At 44.1% G+C, this 22,742-nt stretch overlaps 1 protein-coding gene across 5 annotated transcripts; it reads left to right on the forward strand.

The window, feature by feature from the left end:
- Window positions 1-1,945: 1,945 nt before the first annotated feature.
- Window positions 1,946-22,484, forward strand: LOC105568347 (E3 ubiquitin-protein ligase HUWE1). 5 transcript variants are annotated; one of them, XM_012023949.1, is made up of 44 exons: window positions 1,946-2,024; window positions 3,882-3,962; window positions 4,307-4,525; window positions 4,654-4,893; window positions 4,978-5,040; window positions 5,121-5,345; window positions 5,423-5,694; window positions 5,776-6,052; window positions 6,164-6,808; window positions 6,897-7,166; window positions 7,254-7,763; window positions 7,853-10,506; window positions 10,740-10,980; window positions 11,066-11,219; window positions 11,333-12,563; window positions 13,066-13,207; window positions 13,291-13,396; window positions 13,478-13,765; window positions 14,085-14,229; window positions 14,306-14,447; window positions 14,543-14,669; window positions 14,743-14,892; window positions 15,030-15,173; window positions 15,260-15,451; window positions 15,651-15,909; window positions 15,972-16,187; window positions 16,271-16,499; window positions 16,585-16,765; window positions 16,870-17,242; window positions 17,328-17,504; window positions 17,618-18,239; window positions 18,331-18,503; window positions 18,612-18,793; window positions 18,892-18,951; window positions 19,026-19,115; window positions 19,202-19,329; window positions 19,436-19,685; window positions 19,763-20,038; window positions 20,127-20,315; window positions 20,410-20,597; window positions 20,669-20,802; window positions 20,906-21,071; window positions 21,162-21,352; window positions 21,460-22,484. In XM_012023949.1, exons 2-44 carry the CDS (start codon window positions 3,918-3,920, stop codon window positions 21,560-21,562), a joined length of 12,669 nt encoding a protein of 4,222 aa, XP_011879339.1. In that variant the 5' UTR covers window positions 1,946-2,024; window positions 3,882-3,917; the 3' UTR covers window positions 21,563-22,484. The 5 variants fall into 5 exon arrangements, with proteins under 5 accessions (XP_011879339.1, XP_011879341.1, XP_011879343.1 ...); XM_012023951.1 differs by having other exon boundaries at window positions 15,269-15,451; XM_012023953.1 differs by having other exon boundaries at window positions 13,478-13,726.
- The last annotated feature ends 258 nt before the right edge of the window (window positions 22,485-22,742 follow it).

Consider the following 22,742-nt stretch of genomic DNA (forward strand, 5'->3'; position numbering starts at 1 on the left):
GCCTCGTCTACATAGAAGTCGTAAAGTTGTAGTCGTAAGAATAATTGACTGCGATTGGTCAATTTCGTCAGATACATAAGAATTGACCAATCGCAGTCGACTATTCTTACGACTACGACTTTACGGCTTCTATGTAGACGAGGCTTTAATCGGGTTTAATAACATCCGTAGTTAAGGGGCTGGCCAATCACAGTCATTCCATTCTTCTGAGAAGTAGTTGTGATTGGCCAGTTTTATAACTACAGATGTTATTAAACCCGATTAAGCGTTCCGTGTAGCAGCACTCAATGACTACGTTTACACATCATCCTTAATCGGATTTAATAACATCTGTAGTTATAAAACTGACCAATCACAACTATTCTTCAGAAGAATGGAATGACTGCGATTGGTCAGCCCCTTAACTACGGATGTTATTAAACCCGATTAGGGTACCGTGTAAACATAGGGTCTGTTTTTTATTGCTGCACCCCTGAACTAGTGCACACTGGTGCAATGAGTTGGAATGAGAGGTAATCTATTTGTTTCATTTTAACTTATTGCACTAGTTCAGTAGTGCAGTAATAAAGAACAGGCCTATTGTAGACCCCGCATTACGCCGCGTTCGCATCGCGACTCGCGAGTACGCGCTCGCGAGATGTCGCGCGGAAGCACCGCGCGCGTCGATCGCGTGCGTCCCGTTCGACGAGGCGAGTGACACGACAACGTGTGGATCGGCCTGTTGTGTGCGCCGCATCGTGCAAGGGGGAAAGGCGAGCGAGCGAGACAGGGAGAGAATAAAAAGGGGGAAGAAAAAGGGATCTCGCGCGCGCGGAAGGACCGGAGGACGTGCGTGGGATTCGCGCGTCGACGGTATCGCGTATCGCCCGCGTTTCGCCGTGAGCGACTCCTCTCGAGCCGGAGCGAGCGAGGCGAGACGTCTTCCCCCGTAGAGGAGGTTGTGTTCGGGTGAGCGCGCGCGCGTGCGCGCGTGCGTGTGTGTATACGTGTGTACGCGGACGCAGCCGAGCTAGCGCGTTCTCTCTCTCGGTGCGCAATAAATACACGTATATACGTGAAAGAGACGAGAGCGCGAGTTATCGCGCGACGACGACGACGTCGAGCGAGACGAGTGACCGTGTGCCGCGACGAGGAGGTCGTCAACTCGCTCGCGCGAGCGTGAGTGAGAGCGAGAGAGGGACGGAGAGCGGCTGAGACGAACGGCGCTCGAAAAACGTCGACGACGGTCGAGCCCGGGGTTCTGGTGTAGCGTGCGCGGATCCCGTCTGTTCCGCCAAGGTTAAAGGAGACGAGAGACGACACGCCGTCGTGCGGGATGCCTCGCTAAAATGGCGCTGATCGGCACCGTCGTCGGCCGATAGGAGGAAAAGGAGCGGCGGCAGCGGCACCAGCAGGAGGAGGAAGAGAGAACAGAGGAGGAAAAAAATTAATAAAAGGGAAGAGAGAGGGAGACGAGCGCCTTCGCGGCCGCGCTCGTCCGCGGTTTTGTTTTGACACCGTCGTGTGCCGCGAGCGCACACGGCGAGAATTATCGGCCCTCCATTCCGCCACTCTCCCCCTCCCTCCCTCCTCCTCCCCTCCCGCCCGCCCGCCGATCGCCGGCCCCATCGCGCTCCGTCCGTCTCCCACCGTTTCCCCTCCTTATCGCCCGTTCTCGTTCCGTCACGTTCCGCCCGCGTTCTCGCCGTCTCCGTCGCGAAGCGTAGAGAGCCGCGGCCGACCGTCAACGTGACGACGACCACGAGAGGAGGTCCGTCGCGGTCCGCGCGTGTTAATGACGGAAGAGTTGGCGAGGATCGCGGTAGCAGCAGCAGCATACAACGGCAGTGATCTCGACAAGTGATCTCGGGTTCACGGGTTCGGAGCGCGAGCGCGATGCCCGTGCCGCATCGCCACGCTCCTGACGTGAAGAAGCGCATCGGACGGAACTCGAGCACATCGACGGAAGAGGCTACCAGTGGCGGCAGCGCCGCGTTATCGCGGCGAGAGGTCGGAGCCACGGAAGTACGACGGCTCATCGCCAGGTGAGAGTGAGAGAGAGAGAGAGAGAGAAAAAGAGTGTGGGTAGAGGGGGGAGAGAAGGGGTTACGTCGCTCTCTCACTCTCCTTTCCCCCCTTTCTCCGCGAGCGCGTCTCCCTCTCGCTCTCTCGGGTCTTTTCTTCTTCTTCCCTTTTTTTCCCCCCCTTTCCCTCTCGTTGTTCCTCTCCCTCGGCGAGTCCCCGACGGCAAAGGGACTCTTCCCCGTCGCGCGTCTAACCGTCGCCGCGATTCGAAAACCGTGCGCATCGCACGCCTCTTTTCACCTTCAAACGTTTATTTACGAGGGCGCACGGGTCTCCCGTGCGCGCTGGCAGTGTGACCGATCGCCGCCAGGGTGTTGTCACTCGATCCCGGTGTGTGCTCTGTGTTGTTCGTTCTCGCGGGGGCCCTCGACCATTGTGTGTCCCTGCGCCGCGCGGAATAGGTTAGATTCTCCCCCGTGCCGCTGATGACTGTGCAGATTAAAGTGTGATCGTTCGCGCGCACGAGAACTCCACGCGATCCCGCCTCCTCGCGCCGCCCGCGGCCGATCCAGGGCGAGGAGCCGAGCGTCCTGCGGGCCCGAGGGATGAACCGACGCGTGACACAAAGGGTAGGACGACCCAGATAAGCCCCGAGCGTTCGAAGAAGGAAGAGGGGAAAAAAAAGGAGTCGCTTCCATGTTGCGATACGTTTCGTAACGTCGCGTTCGATCATTGTTGTGCGATCGCGTGTCGATTCGTTGAAATCGCGAGGATACACGAGACAGCCTATTCGCCGTAGTGCGATTTGCTCTCTTTCTCCAACTGAGCTCGCGCACGTTCGCACGTGTTCTTCTAATTCGTCATAGAACGTACGCGCATCATCGTGAAGCCACGTAAACGTTTACGCTTAGACCGCAATGTGCTCTTTGCGCCTGGCAACATTCTATTTTCTACGTCTGTACGTTTAAAAAACTTGCAGAAGTCGATAAATGTACACCGTACAATCGTACGCCGTCGACAAATGTTTTAATCGTTTTGACTTGTTTGTATAAAATAAAATCTTTCTAGATGCGGGGAGCACAGTGTAGATCAGGCTTTGGGATCACGGAAGTGGAAGGAGCGTCTTAGGAGTAATTCCAGGATCTTTCGGAAGAACCAAGTCCGAACTCTCTTAGCTGCGCACATGGTTCAGAGAATGCCACGAGCACATTAGGCTTTTCTTTATACACGCACATATATACATCGAACTTTATACTTGTCTTAATTGTAGTCCCTTTACGTGTGATTCTTTTGTCGCCTGATCCATGCATGAGTCGCAGAGATCAGTTGATCTGTCCATTCTTGGGATCCGTGCGTTCTCGCAAAAGTCACGTGTTAATGAAAATGTACGTGCGCCCTTAGCGACGTGTCTCCGATTATGTAATTTTTTGTAATTCTCTCGTGCGGAGGAAGAATCTTGGGCCTTCTAGAAATTTCTGGAATACCGTTGGATCGTTCATTGACACGTTACAGCTGGTGAACGGATGCATTTGGGAAGATTTTACAACGCCCGTGTAGACGAATTGGAGCTGTAGCGTTTTGTTACGTAGAGTTTTTATATCTCCTGGCATTATGCCACTTTGATATGATATCTGTGGAACGTGGCAATCTTATTAGGATAGTATGACTAATTGTGCTTTCACACAAGCGTTCTTGTAATAACAAAGAAAAGGGAAGCTTTTGTACTTTCCTGTGCTATCAGACGCCATCAGTGACGCAAGGATTATTTTATCACGTCGAGAACTCGCGATATTTTACTTATATATATATGTATATTCATCACTCACTTGAGATATTATGAAATTTATAACGCGGTTGTTTGTGCTTTTATTTTATAGATATTAAATTTGGGAAGGATTCGTTAATACACCAAAATGAAAATCGATCGCAGTAGATTGAAAAAGTGCACTTCCGAAGTGGTAAGTATTATACACGGTGTTTATTTCGGTGAACCTTTTAAACGGTTCAATTTAGATTCACGCGTTAACGCAAGCGCCAGTGAATTTCTTTCCGATAGACTGTGCAATTTTATACTTTTTCTGTATACGTATATATAAAACATTTATATTAATTATTGTGCGTACAAGTACGTTGAAGTGGAACTTTGTGAACAATATAAGCTTCGACATGATTTTGTAGACTAATCTCGATTACCTGTACATTGTTTCTTGGAATGTAAAAGTTTGCAGTATATATACGTACACGCGCGTACTCTTTGTTTAGCTTATTGTATTAAGACTAATCATTTGACCTGTGTGTTTAGCCGGCAGAATGTCAGGCACTCATAAGCAAACTGCGCTCTTGCTCGCATGCGGAGCTGCTGGAAGAACTGAAGCAGATAGACGCGTGGACGTTCGGAAAGTGCGAATTGTTTCATTGGATCGATGTCTTAGATCTCAGTGACAGTATTTTAGAAGAAGCTGCAGCAAGGAGTCCTGATAATCCATGGGAATTAGCATGTGATCTTCCTCAAAATCGAGAGGTCTGTTTTAGCGATTTGCCTCTATTGGCGCCAATCGATTGAGATCACTTTCGTATGTTACTTGACGTAATCTATAAGTTACAAGCCGATTAATAAAATAATTTGTATATTATTAACTTGATGCGCAGGCGAAAGAGCTGCTTCTCTGGGTTCTCCACTTCACAACGTTGTTAATTGAGCATTCATTCTCACGGCATTTGTACAACAGCATGGAACACTTGGTTACTTTACTATCAAGTTGTAACATGAATGTAGTCCTCGGTGTATTAAATCTTCTGTACATGTTTAGTAAACGCAGTAATTTTATTACACGTCTAAATAGTGACAAACGGCAGGCTTTGCTCAGCAGGCTTATTCACCTAGCAGAGGTTAGTAACTTTAATTTATATTTTATATAAATTATATATAGCAATATGAGTTAATTCTATTTATGAAATAATAACTCGTTATAGAGTTGGGGAGGAAAGGAGAACGGTTTTGGTTTGGCAGACTGCTGCAAGGAATTTCCAGAGAAAGTAAGCACGCGTGTAAAATTATTGTACAACAATGTACAATGGAGCGCAGTTTTATAAATGAATTATTGTTTAACTTACAGCCATTTCCAGCGAGCGCCACAACGTTACACTTCGAATTTTATGCGGAAAATCCGACTGTAGCGGAGCCATCGGCAACTGGTACATCACTCTCTAGTACAAAGAAAGTTGGTCAAATGAATCTTGTAACATATATACATATAGAAAATGTTGATAAACTCGGAAAAACCCCAGCACAGATCATGAATGATTTGTTGAAAGTTTATAACGTACCTCAGGAACGACAGGTAAGGATGTTTAGACTTTAATTGGTCTCCTTGCTGTGTGAAGGATATTCTTTAACGCGCTTGGAACTTGTTCTTAGATGGCTCTATTGACACACATAAGACTAGCGCATAGTTTTTCGGATTATCGAAGACGATTGCAGTGCGTACAGGCACGGTTGCAAGCACTATCCGTGCTTGTGTACAGCAACGCGCTGCAAGAAAATGCGCATAGTCTTCTCCACGCCGGACTTCTCGAAGAACTGGTTGAATTGTTGGAATTGCCACATACTCATCTCGTCGAGATTCGTGCGGCAGCGTTGCGGACTCTTACGAGCATTATACACTTGGATCGGAATCCACACTTCCCTAAGTGAGTGTAAATTATTTCTTTATCTCGTACAGTTTTACGACAGCTGATAGGATATGCTAATCTTTACCCGTGTGATTTTAGAAAACCTGGTTCGCGATTGAATATGATTATTGACGTCACTGGCGCTAGCTCGTATCACGGCTTTTTGCCCGTTTTGGTTCGTACTTGTATAACAACGTTAACCTCGCCACAACCTGATGGGCAGCCATTTCCTCTTCCGCTTGCGACAGCCTTGTTTAGTTTTTTATATCATCTTGCAAGTTACGAAGCGGGTGGAGAGGCTCTCGTAAGCTGCGGCATGATGGAGAGCCTTTTGAAAGTCATCAATTGGCCAGGAAGTGAACTGGAACATATAACGGTACTATTTAACACCGTACATTTTCTTACAATTCAGTATTAATGAGTAAAAGAAGTTGCGATTCAATGGGTTTTATCTTTATTTGTTAATTTCATCTCTTTTCTTTTGCAGTTTGTAACAAGAGCAGTGCGCGTGATAGATTTAATAACAAACATAGACATGCAAGGTTTTCAAACTCACAGTGGCTTAGCGAGCTTCATCAATCGTTTAGATATGGAAGTTAACGTGTGTAGGAAAGAACAGCCGTTTGAAATTGAGCCATTGCTCTATCAAGATGCTCCGCAAACCTCGCGTGAAAGATCGGCAGAAAGGGAGGAGGCATCTTCCACGTCGCGCCGCGAACACGAGACATTCGATGAACGAGAGGAGTCGTCTAATCCTATGGAGATATCGGAAGACGAAAATACGGTTGCTAAAGCGGACGAGAAGAGCGAACAGCAGCCAGACTACTCTGCCGCTAAGACCGGCAAAACATGCTTACCACAACGAGCAGCGCTCCTGAAGTCGATGTTGAACTTTCTTAAGAAAGCAATTCAGGATCCGGCATTTTCCGACAGCATTCGACACGTTATGGAGGGTACCCTACCATCTTCTCTGAAGCACATTATAAGCAATTCAGAGTATTACGGTCCTTCGTTGTTTTTACTTGCTACCGATGTCGTGACTGTGTATGTTTTCCAAGAACCATCATTGCTATCATCCCTACAAGATAACGGCTTGACTGATGTTGTACTCCACGCTTTACTCATAAAAGAAGTGAGTGTGAAGAATTGGTGTTTTATAGGTAGAAGAGTATGTTTTCATTGTATGATATTAAGAACACTTTTGTCAATTGTTATATTAGGTTCCTGCCACTAGAGAAGTATTGGGCTCTTTACCTAATGTGTTCAGTGCACTCTGTTTAAATCAACGTGGTCTTGAATCTTTTGTGAAGCGGCGGCCATTCGAACGCTTGTTTAAAGTACTTCTCTCGCCCGTTTATCTTTCGGCAATGCGACGACGACGAAGCGCCGATCCGTTAGGCGATACAGCCTCGAACCTAGGCAATGCCATGGATGAGCTGATGAGGCACCAACCAAGCTTAAAAGTCGACGCTATTGCGGCTATAATTAAGGTGTTATTTGCAAACTGTACTTTCTAATAACTAATTATTTGTACACATGTATTTTTCAAATACTTATTTTTCTTTTTCACTTGCTAGTTACTCGAAGAATTGTGCGTATTGGGCTGTGATCCGCGATACATATGTTGGCGTGCCGCCAGTAAATCCGAAAATTCGCCATCAAACACGGCCTCTGGACATCGTCAAACATCTGGTCAATCAGTCGGCGTCGGAGTAGGAGACTCCGGTGGTGGCGGTGGAGGAGGTGGTGGTAGCAGTAGCGATGAGGAGGAAGAGGATGAGGAGGAAGCGAGCACGAGTTCGCATCCTCAACGAGAGGAACAACCTAGTATGTCGCCACCGCAGCCTGGACCACCTCCTCAACCAAGAGAGAAGACTCCCATTGCTTTAGTGGAATATATTCACAACGTTATGAAATTTGTGGATGCCATACTGAGCAACAATTCAACTGACGATCACTGCAGAGAATTTGTTGCTCAGAAAGGACTCGTTCCACTACTATCGATTTTGGGTTTACCTAATTTACCTGTTGATTATCCTGTCGCACAAGCGGCCCAATCTGTAGCCTCGGTGTGCAAAAGTATTTTGGTACGTTTGATTTTCGTACAATTATTTTTCTTAACGATACACGTTCTTAATGTAATTGTATTAACGTAAATGTAATCTGGCGTTTACAGAACCTCGCAAACGAACCATTGGTACTCAAGACAGGTTTGTCGCAATTAAATGAAGTGCTAAATTTGTTGAAGCCACTTCACAGCAATATGGAATCCCCCGGCGGCTCGGTTTTACTACATGAACTTGCGTCAGCGCCAAATTTGGAGACTGCATTTACAAGTGATACTGCTACGCCTTTATTGCACGCTATGAATGCAGCTCACGGATACGTTGTGATGTTCGTTCACGTTTGCCGTACGAGTCAAAGTGATATCCGAAATCTTTCTATGAATCACTGGGGTTCCGAGTTGGGCTTGACCGTTCTCAAAGGTTTATCGGAGCTTTATATGTCTCTCGTTTGGGAAAGTACATTGCTACTTGCGTTGTGTAGCGAGGATATTATCCCGGCCGGATGCGAATTTGGTAAAGAGGACATGAACAAGTTGATGCCACCCGAGTTAAAAACCGAGGGCGAGCCTTCGTCCTCCTCCTGGTCCGCTACTGCATCTTCGGATATGGGAAGTAACGGGATGACCACGGCCATGGAAGCTCTTAGCACAGATCCGCCGCCAGTGCCAATGGAGGTCGACGATAAACCGAACGTAAGCACCGACAGGCCGAATAACTATCAACTGAAGTACATTAAACCATTACTTGGCGCTTCTTCAAGACTCGGTAGAGCACTCTCAGAGTTATTCGGTCTGCTTGTCAAGCTTTGTATGGGTTCTCCTGTGAGACAACGTAGAGGACAGCAGATGCCATTGACGCCCACGTTGCCCTCTCAGGCGGCGCGAAGCGTTGCTACCGCGTTGAACTGCTTGCTGACGCGCGGCTTATCGTGGGATAAATTACCCCCGTCACCGATTCCCAAGTTCAAGCTCACCTTCCTCATATGCTCAGTGGGATTCACCTCACCGATGCTCTTCGACGAGAAGAGACATCCCTATCACCTGATGCTTCAGAAATTTGTTAAGCTAAACGGTCAGAATGCATTTTTCTCTACCTTTCACTGGGCATTGTCGGGCGGAGGCCAGTTTACATTATCCGAGGGACTGGAACATCCTAATCTACCTGACGGAACTGGCGAGTTTCTGGACGCCTGGCTGATGCTGCTGGAGAAAATGGTCAATCCTAAGGCCATTTTGGACTCGCCCCACGTGGTCTCGTCAAAGTGCACGGGAATCTACAAAGTGTGCGAAACGTTCGATCCTATCAGATACCTCATTGACATTCATAAAAAAGCCTTCGAGGCGGTGATGCTGATGTGGGGCAAAAAGCCGTTGAAAAACTACGGAGCTCGCATGACGGAGTCTATTCTATCGATCTTACGACACATTCTACGCGGCGAGAAGATTATCAAGGAGCGCACCGAAAAGGAGGAGAACGGAGGAGACAACGCGATAGCTAGCGGTAGCGGCGCGAGTGGCGTCAGCAGAAGCAGCGGAACCGAACGTAGAGACGAGCCAGAGGCGGACGTGAATCCGGAATATCTGAGACAACTGATGGACATGGGCTTCAGTCGCGCGCACTGCATAGAAGCGTTGTTGCACACGATGACCGTGGAACAGGCGACCGATTACCTCCTGACAAATCCTGCGACTCTGCGTAGACCTGATGCTCCAGTGAGCGACGCCAGCGGCCAGGGCTTGATCATGGATTTAGAACTGGCGGACGACGATCAGATAATGCACGCTATCGCGATGTCGCTCGGCGACACGGACACGCGCAAGATCTCGGGCATCGAGGAGGCGCCCGCGCGCGAGACTACCATCACCGAGAGCATAGACGAGTTCACGCGCAGCGCGCTTGGCCAGTGTCTCAATCTATTGGACCTCATGCCGGACACGGTGTACAGGATTTGCGATCTGTTGGTAACGATCACGAAGAGAAACGGCGACGAGTGGCGGGACGATACGTTACGGCAGTTGATACGCGAGGTCGGTCGTCTGGTGGACTATCTGATCGACATCGCCGAGAGCCAGGACGAGAATGCCGGCGCCAGGCTGGTGGAGTGCGAGGAGGCGAACAAGCTGTCCGGTCGCCTTTATCTGTACACCCTCTTCTTCGAAGGTTCCTTCCAGGAGATGAGAGTGCCATGCGCTTTAATAGTAGAGGAATGCGCGATACTGGATAAGCTTGTGCGTCTGCTGGTGGTGAGCGAGGCGCCGCTTACCGCGAACAAGAACAGAATCGCTAAAGACTGCAAGGATACCAGCGCCGTGTTGAGCATGAAGACACCTAAGTGGCTGGCGCCTCTCTTATTACTCATCGATCGTTTAGAAAAGGTGGCCACTCTTACGCAGCGGAAGCAGATAATGCACAAGATTACAACCAGAGCGTGGAAATGGTTTGACCTGAGCACTGGCAAGTGGACCCTCTATTCGCCAATGAACAATCGAATTATCAACGACGCGTACTGGGCAGGCGAGTCCAGTGTACGGATATCATGCAGTCGGCGTCGATATCTCATCACCTTCTCTTGCATGACTCAAGTGAATGAAGACAGTGATAACAGAAGACCCATCACGATGGGATTCAAGCTGAACACGGACAAAGAGGACGGTGGCTCTGGTTCGGATTCGAATATGGACACTGACGAGAGCCCGGTAGGAGAGGAGAGACGAAATACTGTGGTACAGGGATTGGATCCTAGTATAGCACCGAGTATTGTACGGTGAGAGATAAGAGATCTACATTAACGATCGTACAGATATTTAACTTGAATAATACATTTTAAATGTACACGTAATACTAGTTTCTAGGATGCTGTATGATTAATTGACATTAACGCTCCTCTGGGTTTATCATTTTCTGCAATGTTTCTTTTTGTGACCATGCGTTATTATACGAAATACTTGGTACATAAAACTGAGTGAAGTAATAAATATCTGTTCGTTTATGTTACAGTGCGTGTGTAAAGTTTTTGGCGATCCCAGTCGATCGGGACGCGTTACATGCAGTGTTAAAAGTATGTCTACGTCTGACAAGAGATTATCGGAATGCCGAGGTGTTCGCGCGTGAGGGAGGCGTTAAGTTACTCCTCGAAATGACACAGATGTGCAGTTTCACCGGCTGCATCAACCTCTGCACGTTACTGATACGACATACTCTTGAAGAGCCGCGCACGCTTCGCCTCGCGATGGAGAAGGTATCTACGTTTGTCCTTTCGATACAGTTTCGCGTGTACTAATCCATCCATGTAACAATGTATTATTCGTCTGCCTCTGTTTCAGGTGATTCGTGCGCGCACACAGAGCAACATACCTCCTGCATACAAAGAGATTCTTTTCATGACGCGGCAAATTAGCAGCGCCGTTTGCCGCAATCCGGAAGTATACAAAGAAGTGTGCGAGAATATCCTTAGAGTTGACATAAGTTGTTTGAAAAGTGAGTTTTAATTAATTTGGTCTTGGTCTCTGCGTGGACTCTGCAGCCATTGATATGAAGTAGCAATATTTTTGGCGACTTTGTTTCCTAATCGTATCTTTGTCGTTTTGCAGAAGATGATGTTGACAATAGGCTAGTCGTTAAAGCCTTACCTCCTAGTCACTCTCCAGCATTACCGATGGTGGAAGAGGTATCCGTAGGTGTTATTCGTGATATGTTGAACGCGTTAATTAAACCGATGCCTGTGTCGTCGGATGACGGGTCGACAACCCCAACGAGCCCCGAAAAGAAGACGTCACACGCGGCGACCTCATCGATAGGTAATACGTCCTCGTCGACGTCGTCACGGCGAGATGTGCTGAGGAATAACGCAACGACCACCAACGATCCCTTGGACGACGATGATCAAGTGTCGCAAATTATCCCTCTAAAAATTTATACCGACATCGGTAACAACAGCAAGGTAGAGCCGGAGGAGGCAAAGAAGCCCATCTTGACTAAGTCTGCGATATTGAAGATACTGGCGGAGGCTGTGAGATCTTACGGCGCCGTAGCTAGTCTTATCACCGAACATACGTACCGAGCTGGGCAAAGTGAGATGGTATCTGAAGACACGACGGCTTTAGCGTTCTTACTAGATAAACTTTTGCCGATGTCGCCGGAAAATTCGGGCGATCGAACGTGCAGCAGCATGGCAAGAATGTTGATCGCAGCTATAGCCTCGTGCAATCACTCGCCGGATGTGCAGACAACTTTGGTGACTGAAGTGAAGGCAGCCTTGACGAGGACGCTCGCCCTTCCGGAGAGTTCCGAGAAGCACGCTCAGCTTCAGTTGCTAATCGGACTGATCTCTACGATGATCGACAGTTGTCCGCCGAATATGTCGCATACGCAGCTGAGAGCTTCTTTGAGGGCCCACCAGTACAACAATGTCAATTACATCGTTAGAATAATGCTGAGAAAGGGCATAATCACCGATCTAGCCAAAATACCGCACAGTCTCGATCTGTCGAGTCCGAATATGGCCGGCACTATTAACGCCGCGTTGAAACCACTCGAGACCTTGTCGCGCATTATCAATCAACCAATGCCGGGTGCGGTCAATAACAAATTTACGAAGCCGAAAAACAGGACGGTCCAGGAAGAGCCGATTGGAGAACAGACTGGCACCACGACCTCCGAGGCTACGCACGCCGTGGGCGAGGAAGCGAACGAGGACGCCGAGAACACTGAGCACGATATCTCTGTGACTGCGGAAAGCTTGGAACCGACTTCGGAGAGCCAGGTACACGAGGAAGGGGATGAGGCTGCACTGGAGGATATTATGGATCAGCTACTCGAGAGGTAACAAGAGGCAAATTAACGATTAATCAGATTTCGATGAACGTCATGCAATTCAAATCAAGTAAATTCACTCTCTTTGTGTTTGATTAAGATGTATCTACGCAGCAATGACATCAACATGGCAGAAAAAAAAATATCTTACTAAATATAAATGTATGAATAAAAAAATTTCAAGTGATATGCCCATATGTGGTACAGATATCGCATAGTGACAGTGTCTTTCATTTAACAGATATCAGCAGAGTACTCTCTTTGCACGGATTGTATTTTATGCGATTTCATTTTGTAACACACATGTACAAGATTCAATCGTACAATTTGTCAGTCGAACACACATACAGATATAGATTTTCTTTTTAATTTAAGCATGATATGTATTTCCTTTCCTGGCTGCTTATGTGTGTTTTTGTCTTCTGTGTTGCACACGTTCGCGAATCTTTTTTTTTATCTGTTTAATGAGCCCTTCAAGCTCGTGAAAGCTACAGTACTTATAATCAAGTAGTGTACTGTTTTCCAGGGACGGCTCGGCCGTGGCGGAAGAACAATCTTCTCGCCCGCATAGGCCAATGGACATTGACGATGAGAGCCTCGCAATGCGCGACGCGGAGGGCGATTTTGATCCGACTCGAGATACCACAGTAAGAGTAACGTCACTTTTTCATTTTCTCTCGTGTAATTAGTATACTTTCCGTTTTATTTTCTGAGTTTACAATGAATTTTATTTTAGGAGGACTTAATGAGCTCCGACTCGGACTCCGATAGCAATCCGTCCGACGATAATGAGGACGAGGTACAGGACGATGAGGACGAAGAGGAGGAAGAGGAAGATGATGGTAGATAATCCGACTTGATACATGATAATAGCAACCGAAGTAGAAAGATCGTATCTCTTATTCTCATTTACATTATTATAGGTGAAGAAAATGAGGAAGAGGAGGAAGAAGAGGAAGAAGGCTCGTCTAATTATGAAGAGGATGGAATAGAATTTTACGAGGACTCTGGGGAGGGCGGCGTTTTTCGTATGTTTCCCTCTTCCGAGCGCGACGGTGGTAATGTTGTAATGATACAACACAACATTGAAAATCAGGACATCGCGAATACATCGACGCCAGTTAATACGCGACCTAGTCTTCCATGGAATACCACATTCCCGTTACCATTAGGTCTGTTTGAAGAGCCCCCTGCAGGTTCTGAGAACAACGGTAAATAGGAGCGAAAATAGATAATTACAGTCGGAAATTCCCCTATTCTTGACTAATCGGGACCGAGCAACCTCTCTATTCTCGACTTCAGTTTCCCCTTCAATTTTCATTTCTACTGCATGGATTTCCTAACGTAGAATGAACGTGTTAATGTCCGTGTAAGTGTCCGTAATCTTAGTTTACGAAGGCTTGAGCTGGTCGAGAACAGGGGTGTCGATATGAACGTTCGACTGTGTTTTTTTCTCTCCTTTTTTTCTTTTATCTTTCAACTAATTTCTTGCGTGATTGTAAGAGTATAATTGCGATAATTCTGATACAGGCATCAGTACTCACCCACTGTTAATATCGCAAGGAAGTTTGGACACTGCGAGTACTAGAACGCAACGTGCTCTACGACACAGGCGGTATCAGTATCTCCAGCTATCCAATCCACGTAGTTCAAATCCACCTGTAATATTACAAAGGTATATGTTAGTAAAACATATTGTGTTTCGTGACTATTAAAATAAACGGTCTAATTATTTAACATATGTGATGCAGACTTTTAGGTCCGGCAGCGCAGACACTCCCTTTATCTGCTAGTCAAGTTTTGGCATCGAGTTTTAGGGATACCCGGGTGGTCGTAATGGATAATGGATTGGGAATATTCACTAATCAAGAGGAAGAACAGATCGATTATGTCGTACGTACACTGTGTAATATGAAAGAGCAGTATAAATAAAGACATAAACGGATGTATAAAAAAGATTGTAATTCTTAAATTTTTAATGTCGTTAGGATCAATCTGGGTATCTCTTTGGTCCGAGCCTTGCCGCAACCTTGAATAACATACCAACTGCATTACACTGGTGGATCGAAGAGAGCAAACAATTAGACGGAGATTCTCAACCTGATTGTTGCGTTGGTAAGAACGAAGGAATTTGTTAATTTTATGTCTTATACATGGTACAATTTTATTAATTTTTCGTGTTGGAAAGGTGTTGTTCACAAGTTGATACCTGGGCTGGAAAAGCATAGGAATGCTGAGCTCGCCGAGCGTAAGGAGAAACGTAAAAAACAACATGGATCCGAGAAAGAAAACGAAAAGGATAGTAAAGAAGAGAAAGAACGTTCAAATAATACAGAATGTAAATATATGTATATAAATACGCCCGAATATTTTCCCTTCTACACAAAAACTCACGACACATATATCAAAACAAAATTTAAACGCGCTAATACGATTCTCATCGATTCTCTTTAAACTGTGCATTTAATATTTTAGCTGCATTACCAAGTTTGACACTTGACGAACAGCGACCATCTGCATCAACCTCTCAAAGAACTGACGTGACGCCGCTTGTAGCCGGAGAAGAAACTGCGGTAGAAACTACAAGACAGGAGCGTACTCCGGAGGAGGACATAATCGGTACAGCTGCAACGCGAGATAATTTTTTATATTTATTTTTAATGAATATTCTATACGCGTGTTTCTATGTGTTTTTTACATACCAGATGTAACAGGTGAAATGGAAGTGACGGTTCAAGAGGACGAGGAGCGACCACCTCCACCACCGCCGGAGGAGCAGTCAACGTCCGACAGTCGTGATCCACGTACGGCAAATCGAAATCCCACATTAGAGCTGGCTGAAAGTATCGTCGATTCTGTACTTGGACCGTGCACTTCAGAAGCAACGATTAGACTAAGTAATATATCTATTGTTTTCTTAATTGAGATCTTTCATTTAAAGTATATAAAGACATCTCTTATTGTATTTTTGTGTTAATCGTTCTATGTCGTAAGCGACTACTTTAGAAATCTGAATCTTTTGCTCAAACCAATTAATTATTATTATTATCCACCAAGTTATTCAGATTCTGTATACTAATATTCTCTCGTCATTAGACCTACATGTGTCTAATGACGCGCCTACACATCTTGCCCCAGCAGGACAGCCTGGACGAAGTAACTCAGAGACGTCGAATGTCACTGAGTCATCGTCTAACCGTACTTCGGCTACACCATTGGTAGTAGATTTTGGTCAAGAAACTAGCGAGGATCTGTCGAGGGAAAGCAGTGATTCGGCCGATTGGATCCGTAGACTCTTGACTGACGATAGCCAGTGTCGAACTAGTGACATTGACTTACGGCGTGTTGAACGAAAGTGAGTATCGTGCACGCACGTGAGTGTAGATTACAGCAGAATTAACATAAATGTTATTGCAGCGCTAACATCGTTAATCAAGATTCGACGTCTTCAATTACGACCGAGACTTCCACCGCGGCAGGTACCTCAGAACAGTCGTTGCAGCAACCGTCGCAACAGCAGCCACAACAGCAATCCAGCAATCAGGAACAACAATTGCCGGACGGTGTAGACCCGTCGTTCCTGGCTGCTCTGCCTGAAGATATGCGCGACGAAGTTATTGCCGAGCAGCTCAGGTAAATTAATGGTCTTGCTTCGACGTTTATATATCACGATCATACAACAATATGTAAACAATCATTAAATAATATGTTGATAGATTGCAACGTATGAGGCAACGCGCACAGACTTCTGCGGTCGAGGAACTAAGCGGGCCGGTTGAAGTAAATCCCGAGTTCCTGGCTGCTTTGCCCCCGGCCATACAGGAGGAGGTCTTGGCGCAACAACGTATGGAGCAGCAACGACACGCGGCCGCCTCGGCAAATCCGGAGGATCCCGTCGATGCTGCCGCCTTCTTCCAAAATCTGCAACCTTCACTTCGGCAGGCTGTTAGTAGATTTTATAGTTATATTCTCGAACGGATTTATACTGTTTTCTTCGACAGTGGTTACTTACTGACAATTATCTCTGTAGATTCTAACTGACATGGAAGAGTCCCAAATATCCGTCCTTCCCCCGGAGTTAGCTCAAGAAGCTCAAAATTTGAGGAGGGAATGGGAAGCACGTAATCGACACATGATGCAGGAAAGATTTCTCAATCATGTTAGTCAAAGCAATACCGCTCTCTCGAGCATATTAAGAAATTCTGGAAGAGGTAAGTTTCTGTTATAATTAATATTAGATTACGCACACGCAAATATCATTAATAATTTGTGTAAGTAGAGTTATTTTTATACAAAAATTGCAATACATTTACAGCTCGCGGAGGCGGCACACGATATGCTATTCACGCAGTACCTCAAAGATCTCAATGGAATGCCTGGAATGCACGCGGCGATACAAATATGGCTCACCAAGGCGCTGGCTTACGATTAAGAGGCCGGCAATTACTTGATCATGAATCGATGGCGTGCCTGCTGGTGTTGTTATTTGTCGACGAGCCAAAAATTAACACGCTTAGGCTTCACAGAGTTATCAGAAATCTTTGCTATCACGGCAGCACAAGGGAGTGGATAGTGAAAGCATTGCTGAGCATCATGGAAAGGAGTAACGATGAGAATAAGGATATCATGGCAGATTTTGGTGGAAAATTCAAGAGAAAAGGATTATTAAATACTCCCATGGATCTATGGTACAATTTTTGCCACTTGGGAATTCTAAACGGAACGCGATGTATTTATCATAACATAATAATAATGCTTGATAATTTATTACAGTTCTCCAAAGATTTTTGACCAAAGAAATAACACACAATCGTGGCTAAATATTAGTATCGATGCTGCACTCGGCTGTAGAGCAAATGTATTCCACATAATACGCCATGCTGGTAAGAAATCTGAAAGACAAGGTAATATTATCGCAATTCATCCGCAGGCAGCACCTACCGTCTGCAGGTCAGTGTATTAAGATATTTTAAAGATTTAAGTAAAAAAAAGTTATTATAAAAATCTATATCACCTTTAGATTTTTAATGAAACATTTTGGATTCTGCTTTATTGAATTACAGGCATACTTTAGAACTGTTGATATCACTGGCTAAGAGTTTCCCTGGATATTTTGTGCCAATCAAATCTAAGGATTTGGATGATAAAGATAGTGGTAAGGAGAAGGATGTGAGTGGCAGCAAAGAGGAGGGTGGAGCGAAAAACAAGTCTGTGTCCAAAGTAGGAAGGAGCGATCTCCCAGACTTCTGGGATTTGCTTCTAAAATTGGATTCGTGCGCGTCTAAAAAAGGAAAATCGGTCGCGAGGACTCATTCGAATACGAATTTGGGGAGTGAGCCGGAACACGGCATAACGACATTTGAAGCTTCCGCATTCGGTCAACTTATCTCGATGCTCAATTGGTCTGTGATCAAGCGAAGCAGTCAACTGACGGATAAATTGCTGCGACTTCTGTCTTTGATATCCATCGGTTTGACAGAAGTGAATCCCTATCGGCGACAAGAAGGCGGTGCGAAGAACAAGAAGACTGAACTCAATAAGGATCAAAGTGTCGCCGCGCCAGAGGGACACCTCAAGTTGGCCGTGCAGGTTTTAACCAGTAAGAGTTGTTCCGAGGATGGACTTGAGGATGCAACTGCGCTATTACTTAACTTATCTCATTGCCCTGACCCCACTAGACAATTGGTACGTGTACAGATTAATGTAAATAATGTTAATGTGTTAATGACAAAATATCTATATCCTTTTTCTTCCACTTTCTTGTGTCTTTCTTTAGATATTAAAATTACTCCTGGAAGGTGCAATGGAATTGGCAAATATGGTGTGTGAACATATCAACGATTTGATGATGGAATTGAAAGTTCTAAATCGTGAATTAAGTCGAAGAAATTCTTTGGAGGACCAACCATCGACCAGTAGCGGAAATGGACGAGGAATTTTATTAGATAGGTAAGATATACTTGTAGTACGTGCAATTGAATGTCAAATATCAATTTTCATATGCTTTGCATTTTCGAGAAACTTGATACTTTGCTATAAGAAAAGTTTTCTTTTTAGATTTACTAATGAAAATGTAGTCGTCACAGCACCGAGTAAAGTTAAAGCCGGAAGTGACCTTCAATTACCATCGATGGCTGCTCTTGTCAGTAAAACCTCTAGTCAGGCATTCTTCTTGAGAATACTTAAAGTTATTGTGCAAATAAGGGAAGCTGTGCGCTTAGCAAACACCAAGAAAACAAGTATGTATGCGTTATTATAACTGTATCTTGCGATAAATTTTTAATGGTTCGTTATTTATGTTAAATTTTCAATATTTATAAATGAAAACTTCTTCAAGCTAATCAAACAACGGAGACAGCCATGGATACAGGCACCACAAGCAATGCACCAGAGACAGGTACTTTTATACTTCTAACTTTCTTTTCCAAGTTCTCAATTAACACTTATATTGAAAATGAATGTATTTTGTAGCTGCCGATAATGCGGACACCGATGTTCCTATGGATACAACGCAAGCAAATACCTTGAGCCTTGATTCGAAGACGTCCTCTTCTCGCAATGGTAAGTCGAGCATATGTTGGTGATTTATTGCATTTAATACTTATATCTGATATATTTGTCTTATATAAATTTTTTTGCTTTTTCAGAGGAAGAGAAAACCGCACTTCCATTGCTGAGTGAGAGTTTAGTGTTAGATAATTTATGGGAAACTCTTAGCGCCTGCTTACTTGAATTAGAATACACTCCTGATCATCATGCCGTCCTTGTTTTACAGGTAAAGAATTTAAATTTTCATTATCGTAGAAGAATGTTACTACCGAATTATTGTACCGTTACTCATCATTTGCAAAATGTATACATGTACATCTAACATGTTGCAGCCTGCGGTAGAAGCATTCTTCTTGGTGCACTCGTCCTCAAGTACGTCTCGAGATCGAGATCGGGACAGTCGTATTAACGCGACCATCGAGAATCGAGAAGTGGTACCAGACTTAGCACCAGTCTCTCCGATATATTCGGACAACGAAGGTACCTCTCAGTCGGAAGCTCCTACTAATGCTTCCTGGGATATCACACCGCCCCCGCAGAGAACATTGCCACCAGATCAGTTAAAGTTCCTCAAATTTGCCGGTACATATTAACTAATGACGAGTAAAAGTCTTAATTGCTATTATCAATTTAACGTTATACTTATCTTATTCCCGTAGAAACGCACAGAACTGTGCTGAATCAAATTCTACGACAAACGACTACGCACTTGGCAGACGGACCGTTTTCTGTACTGGTGGACCACACGAGAGTGTTAGACTTCGATGTGAAGAGACGTTACTTCAGAACGGAATTAGAACGAATGGACGAGGGTATACGTAGGGAAGAGTTGGCTGTCCACGTTCGTAGGAGTCACGTTTTCGAAGATTCATTTAGGGAGCTTCATCGAAGGAACGCGGACGAATGGAAAAATCGCTTCTACATAGTCTTCGAAGGTACAAATGGCTAATAGTTATCTTGATAAAACTTGAACGAGCTTCATAGTATCGATACTGAGCAAGATCTATTTTTGAATTCTAAAAGGCGAGGAAGGACAAGACGCCGGAGGATTGTTGCGGGAGTGGTATGTCATTATTTCGAGAGAGATCTTCAACCCGATGTACGCCCTCTTTACGGTCAGCCCTGGCGACCGAGTAACATACATGATAAATTCATCTTCGCATTGCAATCCCAATCATTTATGTTATTATAAATTTGTGGGCCGAGTAATTGGTAAGTATTTGATTCGATTTTCAGCAGAGATTTCAACAGATGATGTAAACGACGATTCTAATATACATTCTGATACACGTCATTTTTTTTACAGCTAAGGCTATTTATGACAACAAATTGTTAGAGTGTTACTTCACACGTAGTTTCTATAAGCATATACTTGGCATACTCGTGAAACATACAGATATGGAAAGCGAAGATTACAGTTTTTACAAAGGACTCGTTTATCTTACGGAACATAATATTTCTGATTTGGGATACGAGCTAACGTTCTCCACAGAGGTAAGGAACAATTATTTCAGCGTAATGTTCAACTTTATATTTCGGTTATTAAATATATGCGTTGTTTCTAGGTGAACGAATTCGGTGTCAACGATGTGCGAGATTTAATACCAAATGGACGTAATATAGTTGTTACAGAAGAGACCAAACTTGAATATATTAGGCTCGTTTGTCAAATGAAGATGACTGGAGCAATTCGTAAACAGTAAGTGGCCTAAAGATTCAAAATCAAGTAGAAGAATATATTGTTTGTTTGAATTATTTCTTTATACTTGCTTTCTAATTTTTATATTTTCAATCTTCTACAGGTTAAATGCATTCTTGGAAGGCTTTTATGATATTATACCTAAACGACTGATCTCCATATTTAACGAACAAGAACTTGAGCTATTAATCAGCGGCTTGCCTAATGTAGATATCGAAGATCTTAAAGCAAATACCGAGTATCACAAGTACACTGCTACATCTTTACAGGTACATTTCGGCATTTTATACTTTATTTTGTATATTTGAAAGAATTGTATTGTTCTATGTTTTGTCGTGTTTTTTTCCAAACACACACAGATTCAATGGTTTTGGCGTGCATTACGAGGTTTTGATCAAGCAGATCGTGCAAAGTTTTTACAATTCGTTACTGGTACGTCCAAAGTGCCGCTACAAGGTTTCGCCGCGTTAGAAGGCATGAACGGCGTACAAAAGTTCCAAATTCACAGAGAGGACAGGTCAACGGACAGACTTCCATCTGCACATACTTGGTAATTATATAAGAATTTTACATTTTCTCAAACATGTGGAAACAAGCTAAAATTAAATTGGATAAGATAACGTGAAATTACGTTAAAACTCATTTATTCCTTTGCAGTTTCAATCAACTGGATCTGCCAGTATACGAGACATATGATAAGCTACGTACAAATCTACTCAAAGCGATTCACGAATGCAGCGAAGGATTTGGATTTGCATAAGTTTGTTGAAACGCTGTCGTATATTGTATAGCAGTTTAACATATATGTATTGTCCTGCCTGTTCAGAGTAAATTTTACGAGAACTCGCTCCTGTATAATTACGCGTTCATGCGTTCATGCGTCCAATCGATGACGTTCTGGTGACACGCTTGGTCTTCATTCAAGATTCTAATCGAAGCTCGTTTAACTCGATATATATATATATACATATACACATATACATATATATATACATATAGATTCACGGATATGTATATACATATAACGGATGCTGATGTAATTACGTAAGAATTATCAATGATACCCGAAGCTATAGGGTTTATTTTGTTGAGGAGGATCTTGGAAGAAGATGCTGAGCTTAACGATAATTCCCAACAAGGAATGATAAGGAGAGATTAGTTCGGTTTTATGATAGGGATAAGCTAAACATAAGATTCACACATAATTGTAATAGTTAGATACATTAGTTTGTCATAAGAAATAATATAGGATGAAAAAAAATGTAATATACTGCACTTTGAAGTCAGCGATATGTTTTAACCGGTTCGATAGTTTGAATAGAGATACAGCGGTGGTAACGGTAGCCTGGTTCTTTACCAGAAAAAAAGCAGCAAAAAGTCTAAATGGACGAGTGCTTGTGCGAATGAAAAAGAGAGAAAGTGATAAGTGTGAGTGAAAGAGAGAGAGAATTTAATCGAAAGATACTGAGCCTAATTAAAAGATTTCACAATACGAATGCTGTCCTTCCCTAAAACACTGTATGGTTGTACACACTATTAGTATTAATAATTATAACTAATTCTTAATTAATAGTAATGATCATTAAATATCATTTTAATATTAATCATTCGAAATGTGATGTTAAACAAGTGTAATTTCTTTTTCTTGAGATCTAACGAAATAAAGTTTACAGTTGAACAGACGTTACTTTATAAAACACATCGAACGAAATGATATTAATGGAACACCGCACAGGCACCGTTATTAGTTCTGGAACTCCTTACAAAATTGTTAGGGAATTATTGATTAGGGATCGCAGAATAAAGTAAATGTTGTATTTCTTATATAAAAAAAGAGTTGCATTCTTTTGTTATTGCACAGAGTCCTTAATTGCTAACTTCCGAGTTTCCTGAGTAGACGAAGTATCGATAATGCTGCGTAATATGACAATTTTTAGTCT

Source organism: Vollenhovia emeryi, unplaced genomic scaffold, assembly GCF_000949405.1.
Source record: "Vollenhovia emeryi isolate VEMERY1.0 unplaced genomic scaffold, V.emery_V1.0 DF939130.1, whole genome shotgun sequence".
Taxonomy (NCBI): Eukaryota; Metazoa; Arthropoda; class Insecta; order Hymenoptera; family Formicidae; genus Vollenhovia; species Vollenhovia emeryi.

Coding starts and splice junctions, on each gene's coding strand:
- LOC105568347 (XM_012023949.1), top strand. CDS start 3,918: ATGAAAATCGATCGCAGTAGATTGAAAAAGTGCACTTCCGAAGTG. Junction 13,397..13,477: donor GGAGGAAGAGGAAGATGATG/GTAGATAATCCG, acceptor ACATTATTATAG/GTGAAGAAAATGAGGAAGAG. Junction 14,230..14,305: donor CCACCTGTAATATTACAAAG/GTATATGTTAGT, acceptor TATGTGATGCAG/ACTTTTAGGTCCGGCAGCGC.